The sequence below is a fragment of the Tamandua tetradactyla genome, chromosome 8 (genome assembly GCF_023851605.1).
Source record: "Tamandua tetradactyla isolate mTamTet1 chromosome 8, mTamTet1.pri, whole genome shotgun sequence".
In the NCBI taxonomy this organism is placed as follows: Eukaryota; Metazoa; Chordata; class Mammalia; order Pilosa; family Myrmecophagidae; genus Tamandua; species Tamandua tetradactyla.
The window spans coordinates 71497160-71510776 of NC_135334.1; the positions used below are offsets into that span (position 1 = coordinate 71497160).

Here is a 13617-nt window from a genome sequence, read left to right on the forward strand (position 1 = left end):
AAGGAAAAAGAAAGGAAAGGGAAGTAAAAGAAAAGGAAAAAGAAAAAGAAAAGAGAAAATCTATATAGTTGCCCATTTTGAGCTTACTTATAAAAATATCTGAAATAATGAAGGCATTCATCAAAATGATAGGATAGGTATATGACAGAAGGGCAATCTGTAATTCTTTCACCATGTTTCAAGCCTCTAATCAGCCCCCAGAGGGGAAAATATGACCTACTGTTTGACTTGGCCAACCATTGAGACACGGGCAGACTCCAGATTTCGAATCTGGCCACTCTTCACACTAGGAGAGAAAAATGAGAAGGAAGAGAGAAGGTTATTCAACAACCATCTTATCATGCCACCCGAGTCAAATGAATAATTCTAGATTCTATGAGACCTACTAAAAATGATCTGCTTCTGGGTTGTGATTACCAGCCTGGTTTATTGTGGAGATTACCACTACTCCTCCTCCTGGCTGTTGTGGCTATAAACCAGGTAGTGAAAATTAAGTAACCATTATCATAGCCATCTGAGTTCTACAAATATGTACCAAGAAGATACTATGTGACAGATCTGTGTGTCAAGAAGCACATAATTCAGTGGGGTGAGAGAGACATAAACAGATACTTTTAATATAATAAGGTAAGGTTCAAAGGAAACACCTTATTCTGAAAGGGGAGGATAGAAAAAGTTTCCCACAAGTTTTACCTAACCAGAGGATTTTGAGGATAGAAGATGAGAAGTCAACTAGAAGATAAAAGAGGGTGGCCAGAGCATTCTAGGCAAAGGGCATATTGTGAACAAAGGCACTATGAAGTGATAAAAAGTCAGCAGGATGACCTGGGGAAGGTAAAGAGGAAGGTGTGACAGAATAAGATAAGTAGGCAGGAATTAGGCCCTAGAGGGTCTTGCATGCCTGACTGTAGAGCTTAAATGGCTATCTTCATAGATTAGTCTTCTCACACTTGCCTATCTAAGTGTGCTAAGGGCAAAGCAGAATGATAATATCCCAGGGGGAACTGGAAACACTACCTGAAACAGATCACCAAAAGAACATATTTCTTTAACACAACATTTAAAGCACCCCCATATTGATATCAAATCATTTCTTATTTTAATGATAAATGATAAGCAATGAGAACTACTGCCTTATCTTTCTACCACCAGTTGAATCTACTAATCTACCAGTATCTGCATATATTCTGCCTTGGTGCTTATTTAATATAAGAAACGTCTCTCTGTTTCCATTCAAGGCCAACCTTAGGTACTAGACTAGTTCCCATCCTTTTCTGTCTATGAAAAGACCTTGCTTCCTTCGGTTATCCTGTTTCTATCTTGCATCAACAATTTTTCTTTCTCTACTGGATATCATAAACAAAACTATGCTATCTAGTCTTTAAAAACATACTCAACTTCATATTCCCTACCAGCTCCTCTCCTAGTTCTCTCCTAAACAATAAAACTCCTCAAAAGATGTGTCTTACTTGCTTTCTCCACTTTGACACTTCCCATCCTTTCCCCAACCAATTTTATTGATGAGGTTTTTGTTTCCCACTTATTTTCTGAAATTACTTTTGTCAAGATCATTAAGATCTTGCCAATTCCAGTGGACATTTCTCCACCCTCTTCTTACTCATTTTTCAGCACCATTTGACACAGTTGTTCTCTTCCTCCTAGAAACACTTGTACTTTGGGTTTCCTTCAATCTTACAAACTGTGCCTTTTCAGTTTACTTTGTTGGATTTTCCTCTTTCTTCCCAAGCTCTAATATAATATAAACATATCCCTGAAGGGAGGATTAGAAAATTTAAGGGGTAAATAGTACAATATAATACAGATTTACTGAGGGATTATCTGAGTAGTTCAGGGGAATTAAAGAAGGAGTTCTGGAGAAAGGACGAGATAGATTTCTAAGAATAAGTAGAAGACAGGTTGGTGAAGATATTTTATTCCAAAACTGATTTCCTTGAGGGAAAGAACAGTGCTTTACTTATCTTGAGTCTTCATCTTTTAGCACAGAGTAAGTGTTTAATAAGTGTTTAAACAAATGATTATTGAATTAATTAATAAATTAATGACTGGCCTACACTTACGTAAATGGAAGCCAAAGCCAATTCTGTTAAGTGATTTTTATGAAAGCTAGAGGCTGAGATAAATTATTTACCTAAGATAAAAACATGGGAAAGGAATCTATACGCATCCTCTCTGTTACTCCATCATTTTATCTGGGACACAGAAAGTGAATCTAGAACTATGAAGCATCACAAGTGAAAGAGGCCTTACAGACTGTCTAGTCCAAGCGCTCACCTAGAGCAAATAGTAAGAGGGCACACAATCCTTAATTACTAAGATTCTAGGAGGTAATATAGGGTACTGGAAAAAGGACAGCTTTTAGAATTAGACAACTGAGCAAAGCCTGAAATGTTTTAAGTATTTCAACAATTCTGCTCATTACACAAATGTTTCCATTTAATACAACAATGCTAAGGCTTGGAAACTTGAACTTCTATTTCTTTGAACATGGTGCTTGAGCTGATGAAAAAGGAAAGCCACAATCTGACGTCTAAAATTAAGAAAACAAATTCGTGAGTTACCTCCATTCAATGGCATTCTCCAAAGACTTGAAGGTTTTAGGACGACCACGCAAGAAATTCTGCATGCTATTAAGTGCATCCATGGCGGTACCTAGATGTTAAAAAAAAGATACAGTTTAAGAAAACCAAGGCAATTGATGATATAGCCAGCCTCCAAGATGGCCCTAATGATTTTTGCTCCCTGGTTTTCACTCCCTGTATAGACCCCTCCCATACCGAATAGGGCTGACTTTTTAAACTAGTAGTGTGACTTCTGAGGCTGGGTCATAAAAGATGTGGCAGCTTTCACCTTCCTCTCTTTTGGCTCCTTCACTCTGGTTGAAGCTAGCTGTCATGTCATAAGGACACTTAGACAGTCCTATGGACAGGTGTACATGACAAGGAAATAAGGTCTCCTGATAACAGCCAATATTAACTTGTCAGCCATTCAAGTGAGCCATTCTGCAAATGGATCCTACTGCCTTGGTCAACACTTCAGATGACTAAAACCTTAGCAAGCTGCAACTTCATGATAAGACTCCCTAGGTAGAAACATCTAGCTAAGCTACTCCCTGATCCACTGAAACTATAAGATAATAAATGTTTATTGTTTTAAGATGCTAGATTTTGAGGTAGTGTATTTATGCAGCAACAGATAACTGATATAACCGATTTATAATGATATAATAAAATCCTCAAGTCTAAAACCTCTTTTCCCCCCTATTATTTATTTTTACTCCATATGTTCTACTCATCTGTTGACAAGGTAGATAAAAGGAGCATCAGACACAAGGTTTTCACAATCACATAGTCAAATTGTGAAAGCTATATCATTATACAATCATTTTCAAGAAACACGGATACTGGAACACAGCTCTACATTTTCAGGCAGTTCCCTCCAGCCTCTCCATTACATCTTTTTTTTTTAATTAATTTTTTGATTTTTTTTTTAAATGCCAAAAAACATCAAACAAACGCAAACATTTGTAACTTTTGATCAATATAACCAGTAATTCACAATATCATCACATAGTTGCATATTCATCATCATTATCATTTCTTGGAACATTTGCATCTATTCAGAAAAAGAAATAAAAAGAAAACAGAAAAAAATTCATACATACCATACCCCTCCCTTTCACCAATCACCAGCATTTCACTCTAAATTTATTTTAACATTTGTTCCCCCTATTATTCATCTTTATTCCATATGTTTTACTCATCTGATGATAAGGTAGATAAAAGGAGCATCAGGCACAAGGTTTTCACAATCACACAGTCATACTGTGAAAGCTATATCATTATACAATCATCTTCAAGAAACATGGCTACTGGAACACAGCTCCACTTTTTCAGGCAGTTCCCTCCAGCCTCTCCACTACATCTTGACTAACAAGGTGGTATCTATTTAATGCGTAAGAATAACCTCCAGGATAACCTCTCGACTCTGTTTGGAATCTCTCAGCCATCGACTCTTTCTTTTGTCTCATTTCACTCTTCCCCCTTTTGGTCGAGAAAATTTTCTCAATCCCTTGATGCTGAGTCTCAGCTCATTCTAGGATTTCTTCCCCACGTTGCCAGGAAGGTCCACACCCCTGGAAGTCATGTCCCATGCAGACACGGGGAGGGCAGTGAGTTTAATTGCTGTGTTGGCTGGAGAGAGGTCACATCTGAGCAACAAAAGAGGTTCTCTTGGGGGTGACTCAGGCCTAATTTTCTGTAGGCTTAACCTATCCTTTGTGAGGTTAAGTTTCATATGGTTGTCCACACTGCTTGTGAGAATATCAAGAATTCAACTTGGGGAAGTTGAATTTTCCCCTGTTCTCACCATTCCCCGAAGGGGACTTTGCAAATACTTTTTTATTCACTGTTCAAATCACACTGGGATTTAGCGGGGCATCACTCTGGACAAGCCAACAAAATCTCATGTCCTACTCAAGGTTCCATTTACTTATGGTGTTCAATTACGCTGTCTACATAAGTTATATTAGGAAATGTACTAGTCAAAATATAAATTTTGTACCAAATAAACATTTTTTGCTTTACTCTCACACATAAGGTAAAACTTTAAAATATTAATGACCATCTATTTTCAGCACCCTGAAATAATGACATTCCTTTGTTCTTCCTCATGCAAAAACATTTTTAAAATTTGTCCATTTAGTCACTATAATTATACACTCTAGGCATTTCTCGATTATACCATCTCAGTCTTTATTGTTTATCTTTCTTTCTGATTTCATTTGTGCCCCCAGCCCTCCTCCCTCTATCATTCTCACATTCAGCTTCATTCAGGGTTTTAACATAATTGTATTAGTTAGGTAGTATTGTGCTGTCTATTTCTGAGTTTTTGCATTCAGTTCTGTTGCACAATCTGTATCCCTTCAGCTCCAATTACCCAATATCCTACCCTATTTCTACCTCCTGATGGTCTCTGTTACCAACTGAAATTCTCCAAGTTCATTCACTAATGTCAGTTCATATCAGTGAGACCATACAGTATTTGTCCTTTTGTTTCTGGCTAATCTCACTCAGCATAATGTCCTTAAGGTCCATCCATGTTGTTACATACTTCATAACTTTATTCTGTCTTACAGTTGCATAATATTCCATCATACGCATATACCACAGATTGTTTAGCCACTCGTCTGTTGATGGACATTTTGGCTGTTTCCATCTCTTCGCAATTGTAAATAATGCTGCTATAAACATTGATGTGCAAATGTCTGTTTGTGTCCTTGCCCTCATGTCCCCTGAGTAGATACTTAGCAATGGTATTACTGGGTCATATGGCAATACTATATTTAGCTTTTTGAGGAACTGCCAAACTGCCTTTCACAGAAGTTGTACCATTTGACATTCCCACCAACAGTGGATAAGTGTGCCTCTTTCTCCACATCCTCTCCAGCACTTGTCATTTTCTGTTTTATTGATAATGGCCATTCTGGTGGGTGTGAGATGACATCTCATTGTGGTTTTGATTTGCATTTCCCTAATAGCCAGGGAAGTTGAGCATCTTTTCATGTGCCTTTTGGTCGTTTGTATTTTCTCTTCTAAGAAGTGTCTGTTCAAGTCTTTTGTAATTGGGTTGGTGTCTTTTTGTTGTTGAGTTGAACAATCTCTTTATAAATTCTGGATACTAGACCTTTATCTGATATATTGTTTCCAAATATTGTTTCTCATTGTGTAAGCTGTCTTTTCACTTTCTTGACGAAATGCTTTGATGTGCAAAAGTGTTTAATTTGAGGAGTTCCCATTTCTTTCTTTCTTTCTTCAATGCTTTTGCTTTGTGTGTAAGGTCTAGGAAACTGCCTCCTAATATAAGATTTATAAGATATTTCCCTACATTTTCTTCTAACCGTTTTATGGTCTTAGATCTAATGTTTAGGTCTTTGACCCATTTTGAGTTAATTTTTGGATAAGGTATGAGATATCATTCTTTTGCATATGGATATCCAGTTCTCTAGGCACCATTTATTTAAGAAATTGTTCTGTCCCAGGTGAGTCAACTTGTCTGTCTTATCAAAGATCAATTGTCTATAGTTGAGAGGGTCTATTTCTGAATAGTACTCTATTCCATTGGTCAGTATATCTATCTTTATGCCAGTACCATGCTGTTTTGACCACTGTAGCCTCATAATACACCTTAAAGTCAGGTAGCGTGAGACCTGTGACTTCATTTTTTTCCTCAGGATACATTTAGCTATTCAGGACACCCTGCTCTTCCAGATAAATTTGGTTATTGGTTTTTCCATTTCTGAAAAGTATGCTTTTGGGATTTTAATTGGTATTGCATTGAATCTGTAAATCAATTTAGGTAGAATTGACATCTTAACTATATTTAGTCTTCCAATCCATGAACATGGTATGCCTTTCCATCTATTTAGGTCTTCTGTGATTTCTTTGAACAAATTCTTGTAGTTTCCGTTATATAGGTCTTTTGTCTCTTTAGTTAAATTTATTCCTAAATATTTTATTCTTTTGATTGCAATTGTAAATGCAATTTCTTTTCCTTTCTTTTCTATTTTATTTTTTTACTTTTTAAATACCAAAAAAAAAAACACTAAACAATCGCAAACATTCCTATTTTGATCATTCCATTCTACATATATAATCAGTAATTCACAATATCATCACATAGTTGCATATGGAATTCTTTTCTTGATTTCCCCTTCAGATTGTTCATTACTACTGTATAGAAACACTACAGATTTTTGAGTGCTGATCTTGTAAACTGCCACTTTGCTGTACTCATTTATTAGCTCTAGTAGTTTTGCTGTGGATTTTTTTGAGTTTTCAACATATAGTATCATATCATCTGCAAACAGTGAGAGTTTTACTTCTTCCTTTCCAATTTTTATGCTTGTATTTCTTTTTCTTGTCTAATTGCTCTGGCTAGAACTTCCAACACAATGTTGAATAACAGAGGTGATAGTGGATATCCTTGTCTTGTTCTTGATCTTAGGGGGAAAGTTTTCAATTTTTTCCCATTGAGGATGATGTTAGGTGTGGGTTTTTCATAAATTCCCTTTATCATTTTGAGGAAGTTCCCTTCTATTCCTATCCTTTGAAGTGTTTTCAACAGAAAACAATGTTGAATTTTGTCAAATGCCTTTTCTGCATCAATTGACATGATCATGTGGTTTTTCTGCTTTGATTTGTTGATATGGTGTATTATATTCTATATCTGAGCACTCTATTCGATTCCATTGGTCGATATATCTATCTTTATGCCAATACCATGCTGTTTTGACCACTGTGGCTTCATAATATGCCTTAAAGTCAGGCAGTGCGAGACCTCCAGCTTCGTTTTTTTTCCTCAAGATGCTTTTAGCAATTCGGGGCACCCTGCCCTTCCAGATAAATTTGCTTATTGGTTTTTCTATTTCTGAAAAATAAGTTGTTGGGATTTTGATTGGTATTGCATTGAATCTGTAAATCAATTTAGGTAGGATTGACATCTTAACTATATTTAGTCTTCCAATCCATGAACACGGTATGCCCTTCCATCTATTTAGGTCTTCTGTGATTTCTTTTAACAGTTTTTTGTAGTTTTCTTTATATAGGTTTTTTTGTCTCTTTAGTTAAATTTATTCCTAGGTATTTCATTCTTTTAGTTGCAATTGTAAATGGGATTTGTTTCTTGATTTCCCCCTCAGCTTGTTCATTACTAGTGTATAGAAAAGCTACAGATTTTTGAATGTTGATCTTGTAACCTGCTACTTTGCTGTACTCATTTATTAGCTCTAGTAGTTTTGTTGTGGATTTTCCCGGGTTTTCGACGTATAGTATCATATCGTCTGCAAACAGTGATAGTTTTACTTCTTCCTTTCCAATTTTGATGCCTTGTATTTCTTTTTCTTGTCTAATTGCTCTGGCTAGAACCTCCAACACAATGTTGAATAATAGTGGTGATAGTGGACATCCTTGTCTTGTTCCTGATCTTAGGGGGAAAGTTTTCAATTTTTCCCCATTGAGGAGGATATTAGCTGTGGGTTTTTCATATATTCCCTCTATCATTTTAAGGAAGTTCCCTTGTATTCCTATCTTTTGAAGTGTTTTCAACAGGAAAGGATGATGAATCTTGTCAAATGCCTTCTCTGCATCAATTGAGATGATCATGTGATTTTTCTGCTTTGATTTGTTGATATGGTGTATTACATTAATTGATTTTCTTATGTTGAACCATCCTTGCATACCTGGGATGAATCCTACTTGGTCATGATGTATAATTCTTTTTGGTGTATTATATTAATTGATTTTCTTATGTTGAATCATCCTTGCATACCTGGGATTAATCCTACTTGGTCATGATGTATAATTCTTTTAATGTGTTGTTGGATTCGATTTGCTAGAATTTTGTTGAGGATTTTTGCATCTATATTCATTAGAGAGATTGGCCTGTAGTTTTTTTTGTAATATCTTTGTCTGGCTTTGGTATGTGGGTGATGTTGGCTTTGTAGAATGAGTTAGGTAGCTTTCCCTCCCCTTCAATTTTTTGAACAGTTTGAGCAGGATTGGTACTAATTCTTTCTTGAATGTTTGGTAGAATACACATGTGAAGCCATCTGGTCCTGGACTTTTCTTTTTGGGAAGCTTCTTAATGACGGATTTAATTTCTTTACTTGTGATTGGTTTGTTGAGGCCGTCTACTTTTTTTCCTGTTAATGTGGATATGAATGTCCCCTCTTTACTGGGAAATAGCTTCCTCAGAGTCTGGACACAACACTGTATGCCCTATAGCCAGGAATCCCTTACCTCATGAAGTCTTTTGAATGGTCTCCCACAGCAAACCCTAGGAGAGCTCTGTGAGCTACCTACCACACTCAAGGCAAGTTCAGGACAGAGAGTTCCTCAGATCACCACCAGAGATCAGACCTTATAAATATGCTCCCAATATGTGCATGAAAGTATTATGCTCCATGTAGAACCAGGGCCAGAGATCCAAACTGGGGACATAGGCCAGTGAGGGGATGGGGGAAAGTCTAGAAAGGGCAACAGAAATCCTCACACTTTTAAGTGTTTTTTTTCTTGATTCAGCACTCTCCTTCTGCTAATACTACAATCATTTAGCTATTTTCTGGAGCTTTGAAAAAGATGTTTCTGGAAGTTCTTACTGGTTCTTGAAGCTTTCTGTGGAGAGATAGAGTCCTGAAGCTTCTTACCCTGTCATCTTGATTGGGGCAGACTCCTGAGTAAAGATTATTTCTGAACACTGATTTTACCTTTACAAAGAATTTAAACAGTTATTTTCTCTTGCTGTTCTCTGTTCACACAAATATTTTCAAATTATTTTTAATTAAAATCGTTGTGTGTGTGTGTGTATATATATATATATATACACACACACACATATACACATATATGTTTGTATGTAAAATCTCCGGATAAGAGTGCACTGCGTGACTGTGATTACAATGGTGGGAGGCTGCCTAAGACATTGGTAGCTACATAAAGCATAAAGTCTTTTTGCTTGTTTGCTTCTTTGTTTTTTAAGTCTATTCATGTTTTCTATTTATAAAAAAATTTTTATTAATAAAACCAATCAACATACAACATGAACATTCTTAACATATGAACATTCCATACTTGGTGTGCAATCAATGGCTGACAATATCATCACATATTTGTATATTCATTAACATGATCATTTCTCAGAACATTTACACACTCCAGAAAAAGAAATAGAAAGAAAAATGGACAAACTCATGCATACCAAACCCCTTACCCCTCCCTCTCATTGACTACTTGAATTTCCCTCTATCCAATTTATTTTAACATTTGTTCCCCCTATTATTTATTTATTTTTAATCCATATTTTGTACTCATCTGTCCATAACTGTAGATAAAAGGAGCATCAGAAAAAGGTTTTCAGAATCACAGTCACTTTGTGAAAGTTATATCATTATACAATCATCTTAAAGAAACATGGTTACTGGAACACAGCTCTACAATTCCACACACTTCTCTCTAGCCTCTTTAATACACTTTAAACTAAAAAGGGGTTATCTATATAATGCATAAGAATAAGCTCCAGGATAACCTCTAGACTCTATTTGAAATCTCTCAGCCACTGATTATTTTGTCTCATTTTTCTCTTCCCCCTTTCAGTCAAGAAGGGTTTCTCAATCCCTTGATGCTGAGTCCCAGCTCATTCTAGGATTTCTGTCCTACGTTGTCAGGGAGGTTTACAACCCTGGGAGTCATGTCCTATGCAGAGAGTGGAGAGGGCAGTGAGTTTGCTTTCCTTGTTGGCTGAGAGATAGGCCTTATCTGAGCAACAAAAGAGGTTCTTGGGGGGTGACTCTTAGGCATAGTTTTAAGTAGGGTTAGCCTATCCTCGGTTGGGATATGTTTCATATGAAAAAACACCAAGATTAAGGGTTCAGTCTGTTGATTTTGTTGTCCTCACTACTTGTGAGATATGAAAAAACCCCAAGGTTGAGGGTTTGGCCAATTGATTTTGTTGTCCTCACTGCATGCAAGAATATCAGGCCTTCTCTATATGGGGAAGTTGAATTTTCCCTCTTTCTCACCATTCCCCCAAGGGGACTTTTGCAAATACTTTTTTATTCACTGTTCAAATCACTCTGGATTTATCAGGGCATCACACTGGACAAACCTACAAAATCTCAGGCCCTACTCAAGGTTCCATGTACTTACGGTGTTCAATTAAACTGTCCATGTAAGTCATATTAGCAGGTGCATTAGTCGAAATATAAATTTTGTACCAAATAAACATTTTTTGCTTTAGTCTCACACATAAGTTAAAGTTTTAAAATATGAATTACCATCCATTTTCAACACCCTGCAATACTGGTATTACTTTGTTCTTTCTCATACAAAAACATTTTTTTATTTGTACATTTAATCACTATCCTTGTACACTCAAGGCATTCCTAGATTATATCATCTCAGTCTTCATCTTCTACCTTTCCTTCTGATTTCATTTGTGCGCCCAGCCCTCTTCCCTCTATTATTCTCATATTCAGCTTCATTCAATGTACTAACAATATTGTATTATAGTTAGGTAGTATTGTGTTATCCATTTCTGAATTTTTACAATCAGTACTGTTGGACCATCTGTATCCCTTCAGCTACAGTTACCCAATATCTGTTTTTCACTGAAATTCTCCAGGTTCATTCATTAATGTTAGTTCCTATCAGTGAGACCACACAGTATTTGTCCTTTTGTTTCTGGCTAATTTCACTCAGCATGTCCTCAAGGTCTATCCATGTTGTTACATACTTCATAACTTTATTCTGTCTTATAGCTGTGCAATATTCCATCATATGAACATACCACAGCTTGTTTAGCCATTCGTCTGTTGATGGACATTTGGGCTGTTTGCATCTCTTCGTAATTGTAAATAATGCTGCTATAAACACTGGTGTGCAAATGTCCATTTGTATCCTTGCCCTCATGTCCTCTGAGTAGATACCTAGCAATGGTATTGCCAGATCATATGGCAATTCTAATATTAGTTTCCTGAGGAACCGCCCAAATCCCCACCAACAGTGGATAAATGTGCCTCTTTTCCCACATCCTCTCCAGCACTTGTCCTTTTCTGTTTTATTGATAATGGCCATTCTGGTGGGTGTGAGATGACATCTCATTGTGGTTTTGATTTGCATTTCCCTAATAGCTAGTGAATTTATCATCTTTTCATGTGCTTTTTGGCCATTTGTGTTTCCTCTTCTGAGAAGTGCCTGTTCATGTCTTTTGCCCATTTTGTAATTGGGTTGTTTGTCTTTTTGCAGTTGAGTTGAACAATCCCTTTATATACTCTGGATACTAGACCCTTATCTTATATATCATTTCCAAATATTGTCTCCCATTGTGCAGGCTGTCTTTTTACTTTCTTGATAAAGTTCTTTGATGTACAAAAGTGTTTAATTTTGAGTAGTTCCCAAAATTTCTTTCTTCAATGCTCGTGCTTTGGGTGTTAGATCTAGGAAATTACCTCCTATTTTAAAATTTATGATTTGTGATTGCTGAATCATTAAATTAGTATTTCTTTTGGTCTGTAGTATTTTAGAGCAGCTAGAAGTAAAAACCTAAAATCGTGGAATTGTAACTCATATCAAACTCTGAAATCTGTCCTACAACTAATTGTGCTGTGCTTTGAAATTTACTGCTTTTTTGTATACACATTATTTTTCACAAAAAGGAAAAAAAAGTCGATTGTGATGATAAAAAATATTTATTCCTTCTAGCCTCCTTTATTCTGCAGCAGCTAGAATATAGGATGGTATGGTAGCCCATGACAAACAATGGGATCTGTCCTATAACTATTTGTTGAAGAGTGCTTTCAAAACTATTGCTTTTTTCTTTCTTTGCTTTGTATATATGCTATATTATACAATAAAAACGGTAAAAAAAAAGATGTCAAAGTGAGGGACATATTTCAAGATGTATGAAATCAAAAATTATAACAACATAACAGTAATTTACCATGTCTGTCTCATTTAACTCAAAGATTCTGATTCGATCAGCACTAAGAAAACTTACCTTCCACAACATCAATCATGCAAAGACCCAGGAGGCTTGGCACCAGGTTGGATGATGCTGTGTGGACTGCAATAGCACCACCCATGCTATGTCCAATCAGCATAACTGGAGGAGGAAGGTCCCCATACATGGCCTCAACCACATTTCCAACATCTCTACAAAGAGAAGAAAACAAAACAGGGGATGTTCTCTGACAACTATGTAAAATGGTTTTCTTTCCCAACTCCTTCCTTTTGGTCTGTAACTAATCATCCTGGAAGACTGCGAAGATCTACTGAGTCATCTTGTATACATATCTATATAAGCCTACAGGTAACTAAATACCTAACTTACCTGGTACATAACAGGTTAAGGACTAAGAACCCAAATTTCTCGATTTTCCTTTGCAATACATTTTTCACTGTTCCACAGTTAGTACAAATACATAAACAAATAACTTTATTTTTAACTTAAACTCAAAACTGGAAAAAACCATGTAACTGCTTTATGCCTCAGTTTTCCCTTCTATAAAACAGTAAAAAAATTCATTGCACATCATAATGAAATGAAATTTGGAGTCATAAGATGAACAGCAGCTCCAGTTTGGTTTTTTTTACTATGTGATCTTGGATTAATTACTTAATATCTCAGGCACTACATTTCAACATCTATAAAATGAAGAAAAGAATATCAATTACTATAGATTGTTGTGAGGATTAAGTGAGACAATGAATGTGAAACTACTTTGAAAAGAGTAAAATGCTATACAAATTTTAATTATTTACAATTTGTCATGTAGAGTTGTTTGAAGGATAAAGAGAAATTTCAGTATACTCTGAAAAACTAGAAAGGTGTTTAGAGCTAATTTTCATTGACTTCTGTTCTAGTTTTCAATCATGAATGCGTGATTGAAACTTTAAAGCTTTTGAAAATGGGAACTGAAGTATGAAGTTTAGTTTTTGTTTGTAATATAGGCCTTCATTAGTATAACAATAAGTAGGATAAAAAACAGTAAGATATGTTGTTAGAGACCCCAAGGCTCTACTGCCTTCTTTTGGGAGTGGCTGA

At 36.0% G+C, this 13617-nt stretch overlaps 1 protein-coding gene across 4 annotated transcripts in view; it reads right to left on the reverse strand.

Annotated features, from left to right (window-relative positions):
• The window catches only part of PPME1 (protein phosphatase methylesterase 1), a 101115-nt gene that overhangs the window by 24314 nt on the left and 63184 nt on the right, over positions 1-13617 (reverse strand). For all 4 annotated transcript variants that reach the window (XM_077113608.1, XM_077113605.1, XM_077113609.1 and 1 more), the window contains exons 6-8: positions 12571-12725; positions 2580-2670; positions 221-286 (exon numbers count right to left, since the gene is read on the reverse strand). In XM_077113608.1, the coding sequence (XP_076969723.1) occupies positions 221-286; positions 2580-2670; positions 12571-12725 (312 nt within the window). The remainder of the gene's footprint in view (positions 1-220; positions 287-2579; positions 2671-12570; positions 12726-13617) is intronic.